We start from the raw sequence: 16,108 nt of genomic DNA on the forward strand, positions 1-16,108 counted from the left end.
GCACTCTTCCCACCACCACCCTGGGCTCACCGACTCACACGGCCCTGGCAGTGCCACTCCGGGTCCCATCGTTGGGGGCTTTCAGGAAACAGCGTGGGGGCCGGGGCCCCGTTTGCCAGTGGGGCGTTCTCACTCCAGACAAGTCTGCACAACTGCTCTGACTTGATGGATGGATCGACTGACTGATACAAGGTCTTGTTCTGTCGCCGAGGCTGAGTGCCGTGGCACAGTCATGGCTCACTGCAGTCTCCACCTCCTGGGTTCAGGCAATCCTCCTGACTCAGCCTCCTGGGTAGCTGGGGCTACAGGCACACGCCACCATGCCCAACTAATTTTTTATTTTTATAGAAATGGGGTCTTGATAAGTTGTCCAGGCTGGCTTCAAACTCCTGGGCTCAAGTGATTTGCCTGCCTTGGCCTGCCAAAGTGCTGGGATCACAGGCATGAGCCACCGTGCCTGACCTTGATAGTTTTGAATTACGGCGCAGGGCAAGTTCCCGCCCTTCCTCCTGGCAGGGCTGCTGAGTGGGACCCTAGGTGTAGGGACTCCTCTGTGCCTTGGCCTGGGAGGCTTCAAGGTCCCCACAGCCAGGTCCTGCGGGGCCCGGGCCCCATTCCTGCTGGTCCCCAACCGGCACGTCCCCACCCACGTGCGCATCCCTAGGGAGAGGGCATCCTGAGCCTGAGGGGCCGCCTGTGGACCCCGGCTCTTGGGGGTTGCAGCTTGGCTGCCTGTGGGCAGCAGGCGGCGCGTTCTCCGACTGCCTGTGTTCTCGAGTTGGGCACAGAGGGTTCACAGGTGACGTCTCTCCTTCAGCTGGGGTGTGTATTCTTGGCCTTTAGATGGTAAAGATTTTAAGACAAAAATGAACACTTTGCCTTCGCTTCAAAAACTCCCTGAATGTCCTTTGGCCCCTCTCAGCCTGGCAGGTGGGCTCCACGGGTGCAGGCCAGGCGAACCGGGGGGATCCTGTGTGCAGTAGGGGCCGGGGTCAGGGCCAGGGACCCACACGCCTATCCGTAGCCCCACCCCCCGAGATCGGCCGGGCACCTCACGGCCCTCTTGTCCCTGCAGACCCAGCCGGTGCCCAATCCTGTGGCGTACTACCTGCACCACTCCCCCTGGTGGTTCCACCGCTTCGAGACTCTCAGCAACCACTTCATCGAGCTCCTGGTGCCCTTCTTCCTCTTCCTCGGCCGGCGGGCACGTATCATCCATGGGGTGCTGCAGATCCTGTTCCAGGTGAGCCCACGTCGCCCGCCCTGCCGCGTGTCCACAGAGACCCTGGCCCATCACCCTATTTCTGGCTGCCCCACTGTCTGGGAGGCCCCTGGGGCATTACAGGCCTCCTTTCTTGGGGACAGCCTGTCCTCCCCAGCCTTCGTTTGTGTCAGGGGCCCCACTGCGGCGCTGTCCCGGGCTGGAGGCTGAGGGTTTCCTTCCCAGGCTTCCTCCAAGGACTGGCTCCTCCCAAGAGCATGTCCTGCAGCTGCAAGAGGCCCGGCCATGTCCTGGGCTCAGCAGTGGGACAGGGTCCGCACGCCAAGGCCATGTGTGAACACCCCCATATTTCTGGGATCTGCTCCTAAGATTCTTCCATTCTAGAGGTTTCCTTTCACGTGTTCGTCTCAGTCCACCGGGAACCAGAGCCTGAGGGAGGCCAGGGTCATTTGTCTCCATGAGGGTGAGGGGCTGCCTCCCCCAGCCCCCGGAACCCCGGGTACCCCCTAACCCCCGTCCTGCCCACGGTCACTGCCATCCCTGCCCCACAAGCCCCCTGCATTGAGGGCGCCTCGAAGGGCAGGACACCCCCACACCGCCTCCAGGGGGGCTGGGCCAGTCTCGGGCCTTTGCTTTTCCCTGTAAACACTACGTTCCGACTGTCGATTCCCAAGGAAAACGTGGTGGGGATTTTAAAGGTGGTTCTCTCTCTCTCGATTGTTTCGATGGAGGTGTAACATACAGCCAGGGCAATGCACAGGTCCTGGGGTGGCGTTCATGTGCTCTGGAAAACAGATGTACCTGGGTGCCCCATGCCCCTTCCCCTGCCCTGCCCCCGCCATACCCCTTCTCCCACCCTGCCCGCCCCGCCATGCCCCTTCCCCCGCCCCGCCATGCCCCTTCCCCCACCCTGCCCGCCCCGCCATGCCCCTTCCCCCACCCTGCCCCCCCCCACCCCCACCCCCACCCCCACCCTGCCCTGCCCTGCCCACCCCTGCCAGAGCACCGCCACCTTAAGGGGCAAAGCTCCGTCAGCAGGCATGGGTGCCACGCCACGTTGGTGCATGTGGGGGCGGCCACGGTTGTTGGCCGGGTCCTGTTTCATGGTGCACGCCTGTGGTCGGTTCGTCCGCCTGTCTGTGCACTTGTGGTTTCTGGTTTTCACCACAGCCTGCCATGCACACGCGCAATCTCGTCATCCGGTGGACGTGTTTTCAAGGGCGCTACTGTATCATGAGCAGGCCTGTGATTCACTTTACTGGAAGCTGCACGTGTCCCAGGGTAGCTGTGCTGTTCTTGACCCCACCCCCTGGCCACCGGGGCCCTGAGCAGCTCCTGAATGCTTCGGGCTTTTCCTTTCTGCATTAGCTGCTTGGAGGCTGGTGCCGGTGCCCATCGGGTGATTTCCCTGTGGGCATCGATGTCGCTGTGAATCTAAGTGGGAAGAATGGACTTGCTCACAGATCGTCCCCCATCCAGGACCGCATGTTTCTCTCTGCAGCTGCTCAGGGCTCCTGGAATAGCTTCAGTTGATTCCGTGTAGCCGGAGCCCACGCGTGTTTGCAGGGTCCTGGAATAGCTTCAGTTGATTCCATGTAGCCGGACTCCACGCGCGTTTGGGGGCTCCTGGAATAGCTTCAGCTGATTCTGTGTAGCCGGACCCGATGCGTGTTTGCAGGCTCCTGGAATAGCTTCAGTTGATTCTGTGTAGCCGGACCCCACGCACATTTGGGAGCTCCTGGAATAGCTTCAGTTGATTCCGTGTAGCTGGACCCCACGCGTGTTTGCAGGGTCCTGGAACAGCTTCAGCTGATTCTGTGTAGCGGGACCCCACGCGTGTTTGCAGGGTCCTGGAACAGCTTCAGCTGATTCTGTGTAGCCGGACCCCACGCGTGTTTGCAGGCTCCTGGAACAGCTTCAGCTGATTCTGTGTAGCCGGACCCCACGCGTGTTTGCGGGCTCCTGGAACAGCTTCAGCTGATTCTGTGTAGCCGGACCCCACGCGTGTTTGCGGGCTCCTGGAATAGCTTCAGCTGATTCTGTGTAGCCGGACCCCACGCGTGTTTGCAGGGTCCTGGAATAGCTTCAGTTGATTCTGTGTAGCCGGACCCCACGTGTGTTTGCAGGGTCCTGGAATAGCTTCAGCTGATTCTGTGTAGCCGGACCCCACGCATGTTTGCAGGGTCCTGGAATAGCTTCAGTTGATTCTGTGTAGCCGGACCCCACGCGTGTTTGGGGGCTCCTGGAATAGCTTCAGCTGATTCTGTGTAGCCGGACCCCACACGTGTTTGGGGGCTCCTGGAATAGCTTCAGTTGATTGTGTGTAGCCGGACCCCACGCGTGTTTGCAGGGCTCCTGGAATAGCTTCAGCTGATTCTGTGTAGCCGGACCCCACGCGTGTTTGCAGGGCTCCTGGAATAGCTTCAGTTGAGTCTGTGTAGCCGGACCCCACGCGTGTTTGCAGGCCGCAGCTCCGGGGTGACTTCTTTTTGTTGATGCTGTAAATGGTGCCCTTTTAAATCACACTTCCTCCTCTTGGTTGCTAAGTGTGGGACTCTGGTGACCTTGACCTTTCTCGGACAACCTCTGCACTGGTACTACCCCGTCTGTCCGCGGGTCCCTCGGAGACGCGTCCTGTGGGTGACCTGGGGATTCTGCCAGTTCTGCGTCCATCCCTTTCTCCCCTGCTGGGCGGGGTCGAGTGCTGTCCTGGGTCTGGGGTCTCACAGCAGGGAGGGCCCCCCGCCCCGCGCACTGCCTCTCACGATGCCGGCTGTGGGTTGTTTTCGTGGCTGCTTTTATTCGCTTCTCCTTTGTGGGCTTTTAGCCATGAATGGATGTTGAGTTGTGTTTCTCCATCAGTCACGAGATGACTTGTTCTTTCGTCTGTAACGTGGCGAGTTAGTTAATGCTGCGGATGCTGAAGCAAGTTCACATTCCGAGAACATCGGAGCCTCTTCCTCTGCGGGAGTTGGGAAAGCAGAGGCGACTGTCCCTCACACCTGGCAGTGCCCCTGCGTGAAGCCACCTGCACCGCCAGAGTCTCTGTGACTGATCACCCTTGCGGGCCACAGGACACGCAGGGTTTCCATTCCTTCTTGACTTGAGGCAGTTTTTGTGATGAACATTTTTTTTCCTGGGAATTTGTTCATCTGTTTTCAAATCTGTTGGCAAAAAAAAAGTCATAGTATTATCTTAGTTTTATAGCCTCTCAAGTAGCCGGGACTACAGGTGCCACCAAGCCCAGCTATTTTTAATTTTTTGCAGAGATGGGGGTCTCGCTATGTTGCCCAGTCTGGTTTTTAACTCCAGGGCTTGAGCACTCCTCCTGCCTGACCTCCTAAAGCGCCATGACTGCAGGTGTGTGCCCGGCCTCAAGGCCTGTGTCCTCACCGACGCACGTCTCCTGAGACAGCGGGGAGCAAGGTCACGCTTAGGGTCAGCCTGGCTGTCTTTCTCTTTTAATAACAGGCTCGTATATCTCAGCTGACATATTTGGACGTATTTCCACATCTTCGTGTTTTTCTCTTTGTTCTTTGTATCTTTCTCTCGCATTTTTTTCTGTTATGTATCTTCCCTCCCCTAATTGATAAGGAAGGACCTCCGTTTCCTCCGTGGTTATCAGCCGGGTTAACTTACCGAAGGCCTCAGTTTGGGCAGCATCTTTGCCACCCTGACTCCCCGAGGTCCTCAGCCCACCCAGCCCGCCTCTGTCCACCAAGCCATCTGCGTCCGTTGCTCCAGCGTTTCAGCTCTGTTTCGTTTTATTAATTATTTTAGAACAGTTTTAGGTTTTCAGAAAAACTGCAGAGACTACAGAGGCTCCCTTATCCCCCCTCCCAAACAGTTTTCCTGCGCTCAGCACCTGGCATTGGCCGGGACCTTGTACAGTTGATAGGCAGGACTGATGAACTGTTGCCAACTAGAGTCCCGGGCTGACAGGAGAGCCATTTGCAGTGTTGCTCATTCTGTGAGCTCCGACAAATGCGTGTCCCCATCACAGCTTCATGCAGAGTCGCTTGTGGCTCTGGAAGTCCTCTGTGCCCCGCCGACTCTCCGTCTCAACGGTGCTGCCTCTTCCGGACGTCCTAGAGTGGGAAGCATCGTGCGGCCTTTGCGGACTGGCTTCCTTCCCTCCGCGGCAGCACGTGGGCTCCCCATGCCTCCTGCAGTCTCCACCGCTCGTTTCTGTTCGGTGCCGAGACACCCGTGGTCCGCACGTGCCCCGGTTTATCTCTCCACTCAGCCTCGGAAGTGCCACAGACGGAGCCCCGGGCACATGTGCTTCCCACACGGGGCACAAAGAGGGTTGTGCTGAGCACAGGCGTGGGGCCAGGGCCAGCTGTGCCAGCCCCGGGTCCCACTGCCACCCAGGGAGGGGTGTCCAGCCTGAATGGAGGAGTGTGTGCCAGGATTCCTAACCTGGGTGGGGCCGCGCACACGGGTGACCCCTGAGCCGTCTTCAGCCACGGGGTCCTGGGGTCCCAGCTGCTGGAGGAGGGCAGGGCTGGAGACTCCAGGAGTCCCCCCGACCCCCCGCACCTGCTCCGTGGGCTTTGCTGCCCCCAGGGTCCTGCCTGCCCCTGCCAGTGGAGAACAGAGAGCTGCCCACGCCAGGCTCAGGTCTGGTTCTGAGGCTGGTCCAAGGGCACCCCTGGACGCACGGCCCAGGCAGGGGTGTTGGTCCGCTTAGCTCCGTGGTTGCCTGGCCTCCCACCTCCCGCTTCCATGGCCCGTGTACCCTATAGCGTCCCTCCCTCAGGCCGTGGTGGCCGGTTCCACCACTGCCTCTCTCCAAATAAGCCGATGCTGGCTGGGAGAAGCTCTCATGAAAAGCAAGGTGCTGAGTTACTTAAGTAAATGGAGCAAGTGGGAGTCACTTGAGGGCTGAGCTACCGTGACATGGAATGGGGAGGTGACCCTTGAACCACAGGCTCAAAAACGTCCTTGTTTATTCAGAACGCAGGAACCTGGCCAGGGGGTTAGATAAGAATTGGACCAACGGGCCCCAGTGCGGGGAGACAGGGACCCTCCCAGGCATGACGGCCGGGCTGCGGGTTCCCTTAGTGCCGGTGCTGGCCCAGTTTTGGAGTCCGCTGCCTGGTGGGGTGAGTGGCGGTGGACAGTGGGGATGCTGGGAGGGGAGGGGACAGAGCTGGGCCTCACTGCACCTGGGACTCTGAGCACCACCCCCAAAGACCTGGCACAGGCAGCGCCTCCCTTCCAGGCCTCGGAGGTCCGGCCGTGTCATCCTCTCCAGCCCCACACCGTGTCCAGGGTGAGGTGGAAGCACCAGGGTCGTGGCTGTGCTCTGCGGCCTGGCCTGGCATCCCCCTTGGAAGAGAGGATGGTCGGCCGGCTGTCCCGGCTGCGATGTATCCTGCCCCCTCACAGGCAGTGTGGGGTCTTGAACTAGGGCTTTCGCCCCCACAGGCATACAGGGCAGAGGGTGTTTGGGGGATGATGCAGTGTAGGGCTGAGAGTGACCCGCGTCCTCTAACATTGTAGTGTCCTGGCCAGGGCCACACCCTCACCTGTGCCGCGCTGTACCAGCCGAGTGCCTTGAGCCCTCCGAGCACTGCCTCCCTGGAGCCCGTCCTGGTTCCGTGTGTTCCTATCTGAGCGCCGCCCCCCTGGAGCCTGTCCTGGTTCCCGTGATCCTTCCGTTGGGGAATTGAGGCATGAGCAGCCTCCCTCCTCCCATGCAGTTTACACAGCTGTTCCGGAGGGTTCTGCCGGGCCCTGGGGCCACTGCCTGCCTGGAGAGGTGCACGTGAGCAGTGACCGCAGAGCCCGGCCTCCCAGCCAGCACCCCATGGGAGCCATCAGCCACCACTAGGGCACTGGGGACAGGGAGACGAAGCCCGGGGCCGCCAGGGCAGGAGGGGCAGGGGCGAGCTCAGGTCTGGAGCCTCTGAGGTGCCTGCTCACAGGGGGCTGTCCAGCCCCACCCCACCCCACGCTGTCCAAAGGGCTCCTTGCGCTGTGGTGGCCGCACCCCACGCCCCCTCAAGACAGAGGCCCGGAGGCCCTGCCAGCCCCGCACACGCAGGCCGGCTGTCCTGAGGCTCTGTCCCGCAGCTGGGCTCACGGGCCCTTAGCTATGTTTTGGTTGTGATGAAACAACACAGATAACGCTAAGTTCATGCTTTTGAAGTGAACTCGGGGGTGTCCAGTACGTTCACAGCGTGACGCAACCACCACCTCCACCTGGTTCCAGAAGTTCCCATACCCCCCCACACCCCCCGCCGGGCCTCCACCAGCCACTGGGAGCTTCATCTCTGGATTCCCCTGACCTGGATGTTCCATACAACCGGCATCCTACGATGTGCGGCCTCCATCCAGCCTCCCTCCCTGAGCACCATGACCCTGGGCCCGTCCCTTTCGGGGCACGTGCTGAACTCCGATTCCTTTGCAAGGCTGGATGTGTTTCTGTGGGTCAGGCACAGGGTCACTGCTGTCGTGGACGCTGATGGACTTGTGTTAGACCTCAGCAGATTCTCTACCTCCCACCATGTTCTCCATGTTCTTCCGCCCTCATCTCCTCTCCATGACACTGGAGAGAGACCTGGGTTCACGCCCACCAGAGTGCCCACCTGGGAACACAATGCATGTCCTTGGCGGAGGGTCCCTGTGAGTGCAGGCGTGTCCTCGGCAGAGGGTCCCCAGGTGGAGGGTCCCTGTGAGCAGGCATGTCCTCGGCGGAGGGTCCCTGTGAGTGCAGGCGTGTCCTCGGCGGAGGGTCCCCATGAGCACGCGTGTCCTCAGCAGAGGGTCCCCACAAGCCACCTGTTCTCTGTGGCAGCTGACAGGCAGGAGGCTGCATGCAGAGACCCCGCTCTTTCGTCTTGGGGCCATGCGCCGTTGGCCTCGGAACACCTGTTGCTCCGTCTCTTGGGCCCAGGATTCCATCATCTCCAGCTCCTCTTCCTGTGCCGGCCTTGGGGACCCCCTCTGGCCTCGCCTCCGCTCCCAGCCACAGGCGGGGTCATCTAGGGGCTGCACAGCCTTGTGAGGACTCCGCCGGCGGGGGCGAGCACAGATGGGCTGTGAGAAGATTGATTTCCCTCTGAGGAGATGGCTCAGTGACGCTAGAAGAAAAACAAGGAAGACGAGGTCCCCCAGGAGCGCTCAAGCCGCGCACTCTCCGCGGAACTGCGTTTTCGTAACAAAACAGCCGACCAGATGGAGGGCGAGAGATGCACCAGAGCAGCTGAACGGGGCGCAGCTGGGGATGCCTCCACACGGAGCAGGGCCCCGAGCCTTGAAGCTTTCTTAGAAACAGGATCTGACGCCCAGATCTGTGCTCCGTGGAGCCTCAGTTCCCTGAGGCTAGAGTTCCCCACTGAGCCCCACATCAGGATGACCCAAGGGGGCTTTGGAAGTACGCTCAGGCGGGGCCCACCCTGACCAACGCAGGCAGGCGCTCAGGGCTGGGTGCTGCTCAGGGCTCCTGATGGTTCTGGCGTGGCCGAGCATGAGAACAGGCGCTGGCTCAAGCTGTGCCCCCAGCTCGCTTTGGTCCCATCTGCCAGTCAGGCTGACCACAGGGAAGGGCCAGAAAGGCCTGAGCTTTTCCCACCAGGAACAGATGGCAGGACATTCCAGTGTCACCTGGGGCGTCCCCTCCAGAGCATCCCCAAGAGTGGGCCCAAAGGTCCGACCTCGGCGCCCAGCCCTGCGCCCTCCCACCCCAGACCAGCCCTGGTCACACTCAGGACAGAGGGCATGGGGGTCTGGACTGGCTGAGGGGAGCTGGTGGCAGAGGTGTCTAACCCCAGCCAGGGCAAGGCGGGGCTGTTTTTGGCATTAGGGTTTAGTAGACAGTGGAGACTAAGATACAACTATTTTGGGGCTCAGAACCAGGAAAGCTATTTTTCCAAATTCACCCAGGGAGAGCCATGAATGCACAGTTCATAAAATACCATCATCGCCCATAAAACTGATGTGGCTGCCCCTGCCCTCAACCTTCCTCCTGAGTTACGGGGATAAAGGCTGGACTTTGATGCATCAAATCTGGCCGACGGAGCCATCTGAGGAAGCCACGCCTGGGTCATGCCGGCCCAGGGTCCACCGGCTCAGCCACAGACCATCACCCATGCAGGGCAACCGGCCACACAAGCCGCCCATCTCCCTGACGCCTCCGCGGCAACAGCAGGGGTGAAGCTTGGCAGGGCACCTGTGACCTCGCCCGACAGAGCTGCAGGGACAGCGGCTCAATCTCGTTTCGTCACCTAACGATCACTGGCCTGCGGGGGTGTCCAGAAGCGGGTCCCTCTGAGTCCCTCCTGCCACAGGGTTGCCTTTCCTGCCACGGGTTTACTCGCTGCTGCTGAGTCTTTCCTTGGAGCTCTCCCAGCCGTGCTGCTCAGCCAGCCCTGCATGCAGCCCCTCCCCTCTCTTGCTGTTCATCTCTGTGGCACGGGGTCCTGTGCCCGTTTCTCGCTTCCTTGCATTTCATATTTTGGAGTGGGGGCATTACTGGTGGCCCCCCCATGGCCCCTGTTGTCCGTGTCACCCATTGGCTGAGGGGCGTCCCCGGTACCCACTCTCCAAGCACAGCCTCCTCTGTTTGGACGCACCAGCCCTCCCCGGGCATGACCCCGGCAGGCACCCTCTGCAGGTGAGGAGTTCCAGGAGGGCACAGGGTCTGGTGGTCTAAGCAAGGGACAGAACCTGCACAGAAACGTGCAGTCATGGGAGGAACGTTCTGGAGGCACCTGCCAGAAGGCACCTCTGAGGCGTCTGCTGTCCCCTCCATGAAGGCACAGCTGGGTTTCAGTTGTGATGCTGGGGCTGGGGGACAGCAAGGGCAGAGCTCAGAGCTGGGTGCAGGGCCCCCCCCTGCTCCGAGAAGAGAGGCGCCAGCCGCCCGGGGGCCCCACCTGAGGCCCTGCACAAGGCTCAGCTGCGGCGTCTCCACAGGCCGTCCTCATCATCAGCGGGAACCTCAGCTTCCTGAACTGGCTGACCATGGTGCCCAGCCTGGCCTGCTTCGATGACGCCACCCTGGGATTCTTGTTCCCCTCCGGGCCAGGCAGCCTGAAGGACCAAGTTCTGCAGATGCAGAGGGAAATCCGAGGTGCCTGGCCCAAGCCCAGATTCGGTAGGTGGCTCAGCCGGTGGGGGGGGGAGGGGCCCTGCCCCAATGCCAACGGGTATGAGAAAGTCAGGTGGTGCCAGCCCCACAGCCTGCCCGTGTGGGTTGGGGATGCCAGGGTAGGCGGAGAGTCAGCACTGTCCACTGTGTAGCATGCCAGGAACAAGGTGTGTGACGTCAGGTGCTGTTCCGTCCCTGGGACCCAGGACAGCTGGCCCTTAGGGAACAGCAGCAGGATAGGCCAAGGGGCACCTGGGAGCCCCACCTGGAAGATCTCACTCCCCTGCCAGGCTCTGTGGTGCGGCGTGCAGCCAACGTCTCGCTGGGCGTCCTGCTGGCCTGGCTCAGCGTGCCCGTGGTCTTCAACCTGCTGAGCTCCAGGCAGGTCATGAACACCCACTTCAACTCTCTTCACATCGTCAACACTTACGGGGCCTTCGGGAGGTATGGGCCTGGGGCACCCGTCCCCCGGAGCTGGGTATGTGGGGAGACTCAGCCGTGACCAGCCACATTCAGGCGGGATTAGAGTGCAGGCCCCCAGGACCCCAAGTGTCCCCTGCCCACCCCAGCCTGACCCAAGCACAGGCCGTGCTGTCCCCATTACCGGGCCTGGACATGCAGGCCTTCTCCGTTCTGGTCCCATGAAGCAGAGGGGCAGGGATCGAGGTCACCAGGCAGGTGGGCTGCGGCCCTGGAATGCCTACTGGGGGCATAAGGGAGAGGTGACCAGGCCCCGACCCCCTGGGTGGGAATGCCGGGTAGTGCCAGCTGAACGCAGGCGCCCTCCCTGCCCTGGGGCCAGCCCCTTGGCCTCTGCCCCCTTCCTGTCCACCCCGAGCTGCTGAGGGTCATGGGGCACCTGCCGGCTGTGGCTGGGTCTTCAGGGGCAGGGAAGGTGCTCTCAAATGAACCCCTAGGGCCACAGTTCCCAAAAGTTCTCCTCAGCCCCACCCAGCCTCGCAGTAGCCCCTGACTGGGAGGCAGGTGGAGGCTGTAGACCCTCCACCTGGGCCAGGATGGACAGTCGGGGAACCCCCCATGCACCCCACTCAGCCCAGCCGGTGTGTGACGTGGGCCTGGCCTGCCTCGGTCTCCCGGCAGCATCACCAAGGAGCGGACGGAGGTGATCCTGCAGGGCACAGCCAGCGCCAACGCCAGCACCCCCGACGCCGTGTGGGAGGACTATGAGTTCAAGTGCAAGCCGGGCGACCCCAGCAGACGGCCCTGCCTCATCTCCCCATACCACTACCGCCTGGACTGGCTGATGTGGTTTGCGGCCTTCCAGGTGGGGGACAGTCCCTGGCGGGCACATGGACCTGCCTATACCCCACCCTCTTCTGCCCGCAGATGGCAGGTTTCTAGAATGCCCACCAAAGGGGCTGGTGGGGAGGGAGGCTGGGGGAGATGGGACCCTGCCTGAGCTGAGACCTGAGCCCACACGACATCCAGGCCCAGCCTTAGGAGGGAGCCCAGCCCTGCCGTCCCCCAGGGTCTGCCAGGTAGTGTCTCATGCCAGGAATCCCAGCCTGGGTGCCATAGCGAGACCCTGTATCTATGAAAAATACAGAAGTTAGCCAGCAGGTGAGGGTGGCGCCTGTGGTTTCAGCTATGGGGGAGGAGGAAGGATCGACTGAGCCCAACTGCTGCAGCCTCAAATGATGGCGGCGTTGCACTCCAGCCTGGGGGACAGAGCCAGACCCTGTCTCAGAGAACAGGAAAGAAGGAATCCCCAGGGCTGGGGGTAGCAGAGGCACCCACGGACAGAGCTGCTGTTTCTGACCTCCCGGTCCCGTCTCAGTTACCAGAAAACTGAGCCTCAGGGAGGCAGGGCCCAGACAGAGGGTGCTGGGGCAGACAGGCTCTGAGGCACCCAGGCAGGGGAGCGAGGCCAGCGGCCGGCATGGGAATGAGTGGTCAGGGCGACAAGGAGCACGCGAAGTGGTCAGGGTGACAAGGAGCACGCGAAGCAGGCAGTCCTTTAAGGGGACCCCAGCCAAAAAACTGGGGTGCGGCCGCCCAGGGAACCCACCTCCAGGAGAGCCTCAGGAGGGAGTGGAGGGCACAGCCGAGCATCTGGAGGGGCTTTGCCTGGACAGCGAGTGGCACAGCCGTCTCCAGCCCGACCTCTCCTCCCAGACCTACGAGCACAACGACTGGATCATCCACCTGGCTGGCAAGCTCCTGGCTGGCGATGCCGAGGCCTTGTCCCTGCTGGCACACAACCCCTTCGCGGGCAGGCCCCCGCCCAGGTAGGACGCCCTCCCAGCCGCTGCTCAGGGGTCTCCCCCAAATCCAGGTGTCTGCTGGGATCCCACCACCTGTACCCGCACCCCCACCTGCTCACAGGAAGCGCCCCTTCCCTCCCGCAGAGGCAGGAGGTGGGGCCTGCTGGGAGCAAAAAGGGTCCCAACATCAGCCTTGGCATCAAGGCTGGTCCCACCCTGCCTCATAGCCCACCTCAAACCAAACCTGCCGTGGTGAGAGGAGCCCAGGACAGTTGCTCTGGGCAGGGCGACCGCGGCTCATAGCTTTGTTGAGGCGTCCTCCGGGTGCCGGCTCTGCCCCTGGCCTGGAGAGGCAAGAAGGACAGTCAGGGGCCCTCACTCCAGGAGTCCATGGTGAACTGGGCAGGGGACTGCAGTGAGAGCCCTGTGGGCCCTGCAGCCTAGCCCACCCGGGGCAGTGACATGGTGACATTCCAAGGAGCCCTCCGGGGTCAGAGTCTCAGGAGCCAGAGGTGGCAGCTATGGGGGAATCGCCCTCCTCCCCATACCGGGGATGACTTTCCGGACTCCATGCAGGGGAGCCGGGGTGCAGAGGGAGACACCAAGGACCCTGACATTGTGACCAGAGGACACAGAGCTGGGGCCTCCAGAAGAGGAGCAGGAGGCAGGGATGGGGCCCCACTGGGGTATGGGAGGGGATCTGAGGACAGTGTGGGGTGGGGTCCGGGGGGGCGCAGAGCGTGGAGGACTGGAAACGCCTACATGGCCAGACCTGGGGTGGCCGCTCTGACAAGCGCTTGCACCCCCTGCCCCACATGGTTGGGATCGAGCAGCCCCCTGGAGGTAGTAGGAACAGAGCAGAGTCTGGACTGCCCGCCCCTCCCCTGCGCCATCAGCCGCCAATTCTGACGGAAAACACAGCTCTGGATTTTCCCTCCAAGAACACTCGGGAGCCGGGACAGCTGCACCGTCTGGAGTTGCTCCCAGCTGTCTAGAGGCCCCAGCCAAGGAGCTGGAGGGCGGGGATGGGAGGGGGCGCTGAGGTCCACAGAGGCAGTGAAGCAGCTGGGCCCCGAGTCTGGCAGCCCCGGCAGGGTGCTCCTGGCCAAGCGATGCTTCCAGGGCTGCTTCCCCAGCACTGGTATTACAGGGAGCTGGGGCAGAGGGGCGATGGGGTCCCTCCTCATGGGCCCGGCCTCAGGCAGTCCAGGGGAGTCTCCATCCCAGAGCCTCTGGTGGGGTGGCCGCCCTCCTAGCTGGCGCCCTCAGACAGGGCCACCTTCCTATGAATTCGCATCAAGCCCCAGGTGACTTGCCTGCCGTGTGGCTACCAGCAGCCCTGGGAGCCTGAGACCTTGGAGCTGGGACAGGCAGCCGTTCACCTGGCTCACTGGGGACCCGGCCCCAGAGCTCGTCCTTCCAGGCTCAATCTGGGTCTTCTCTGTTACTGCCCCATCTCAGCAGCCTTCAGAGCCCCCCAGCCCCCACCCCAGATCGCAGCCTCCTCGGTGCCTGGGGACCCTGGAGCTGGCCCGGAGGAAGGTTTACCATCGTCAGGTCATGACGGAAGCCTCTTCTGGCGAAGCGCACAGTCAGATCATCTGTTTCTCAGCCACGAGGTGTTGGAAAAAGTAATCACGTCAGAGCAGTTTCAGGTCCATCCATGGGTCCCAAAGTCCACCTGAAAGGATGGATACTGTGAAAACCAAGCGTGAAATGCAGTAACTATTTTATATGAACCAGTAATGAGTTAACATTTAGGGAAGACATTTAAAACACCTGAAATATTGAACATCGCCACACACCACATCTCTCCCGTCTCCATGATACACGTGTTTGGCAGCTGGAGCAGGCGGTACCATGACAGGACGTGGCCTAACCGTGGGCCTGCATTTAGTTCATCATCGACTTTAAAACTGGAAGATGGAGAAGACACTTATCCCTGTTCCTCCCACTAAGTGCCACCAAGATCCCTGGGTGTTACACATAAAACAAACAGGGAGACTGAAGGTGAGACTGAGGGTGAGCCACCAGCAGGGCCCTCGGGACGCGGCCACAGCCCCAAGGTGGCGGTGATGGCCTAGGCTTGCTTTCGGCCTCATTTTCTAGACTTGGAGGTGAGGAAACTGGAAACCCAGTAGTGCCAGCAGATACAGACAAGAAACACCTCAACAAAAATCTGCTCTCTCTGGCTAAAGGGCCAGAAAAGAGCAGCCTAGCAAGACAGGAAATGTACAGAAAATAATCACCACTCCAGCCAACACCACAGAAAGATCCATGGCCCCACCCACACCGGCAAGGTATGGAGTAGGGAGCCTGGACTCTCCTCCAAACAGCTCGCTGGGGTGCGACCAGAGGAGGCCAAATAGGAAGCTGAGATTTTCATCCAAGTGGGCAGGAAGGACCCCCCGCTTCTGTGGTATCAGTGGACAGGAGGAGCCTGGACTCCCCCAACCCCTGGCAGTACTGAAGGGCTCTTCCCCTCCAGAGTGGTATTACGTAATAACTAGCAGAAAGTCAGGACCTTCACCACCACCCAGTAGTGACTAGGCCACCGCTGCCATAGTGTCATGGAGGCCTAGTGCGGAGCCACGACTCCCACCCTACCCAGAAACAACAAGGAATACCCCCAATGCGTCCACTGGAGTTCTACCCCAACCTGGCAGGAGCGAGGCAATACCCCCGTCTCTACCAGCATGATGTCAGAAGAAGTTGTCTAAAGCAGAAGGTTTAAATAAGATCCAAAATCTCCTAATACACAAAGTGTTCAGTTTTCAGTGGAAAAATTACTTGTCACAGCAGGAAACAGGAAGACATTGAACTGGTGAAAAAGGGCAGTCGACGGGTGTTAGCACCAAGGTGAGAGAGGTGTTAGAGTGACTTCACAGAGATGTGAATGCAGCCGTCGAAAATGCATTCAGTAAGCAATTATGAACACAACTGATAAAAAATACAGCCTCAGCAAAGAAATAGATTTTTTAAAGAACCAAATGAAAAGTTTAGAAGTGAAAAATATAACTGATATAAAACACTCAACATCTGAATGTCGAGGACAGAGGAAAGAATCAATAAACTTACTTAAACATAGAAAGTACCCAGTGGGAACAAGTGAGAGGACATAGACGGGGAAAAACAGCAAGAGCCTCAGGGGTCTGTGGGACTGAGACTGTAACAAAAGATCCAGAATTAATGTCATCAAAGTCCTAGGAGGAAGAGAGAGTGAGCTTTAGGGCTGAAAATGTACTTGGAGAAGTAAGAACTGAAAACTTCCCAAATTTGGCAAAAGGGACAAGCCTACCGAGTCAATAAACTGAGTAAACCCTAAATAGGAAAAACCCAAAGAAATTCAAACCTAAACACATCAAAGTCAAATTTCTAAAAACCAGAGATAATAAAACATTGCCAGCCTGGCCAACATGGTGAAGCCTCATCTCTACAAAAACAAAAAATTAGCGAGTATGGTGCCACACGCCCGTAATCCCAGCTACTCAGGAAGCTGAGGCAGGAGAATTGCTTGAACTTGGGAGGCAGAGGTGGCAGTGAGCCGAGATCACACCATGG

The 16,108-nt window shown here is 60.2% G+C and overlaps 1 protein-coding gene across 3 annotated transcripts in view; it reads left to right on the forward strand.

Annotated features, from left to right (window-relative positions):
* Positions 1–16,108, forward strand: part of LMF1 (lipase maturation factor 1) — a 107,856-nt gene that overhangs the window by 80,954 nt on the left and 10,794 nt on the right. For 2 of the 3 annotated variants that reach the window (XM_055241270.2, XM_055241272.2), the window contains 5 exons: positions 1,076–1,243; positions 10,148–10,328; positions 10,613–10,766; positions 11,424–11,607; positions 12,459–12,571. In XM_055241270.2, coding sequence (XP_055097245.1) covers positions 1,076–1,243; positions 10,148–10,328; positions 10,613–10,766; positions 11,424–11,607; positions 12,459–12,571 — 800 coding nt within the window. The remainder of the gene's footprint in view (positions 1–1,075; positions 1,244–10,147; positions 10,329–10,612; positions 10,767–11,423; positions 11,608–12,458; positions 12,572–16,108) is intronic. The other variant, XM_055241269.1, reaches the window with a different exon arrangement.

This window comes from Symphalangus syndactylus, chromosome 14 (assembly GCF_028878055.3).
Source record: "Symphalangus syndactylus isolate Jambi chromosome 14, NHGRI_mSymSyn1-v2.1_pri, whole genome shotgun sequence".
Taxonomy (NCBI): Eukaryota; Metazoa; Chordata; class Mammalia; order Primates; family Hylobatidae; genus Symphalangus; species Symphalangus syndactylus.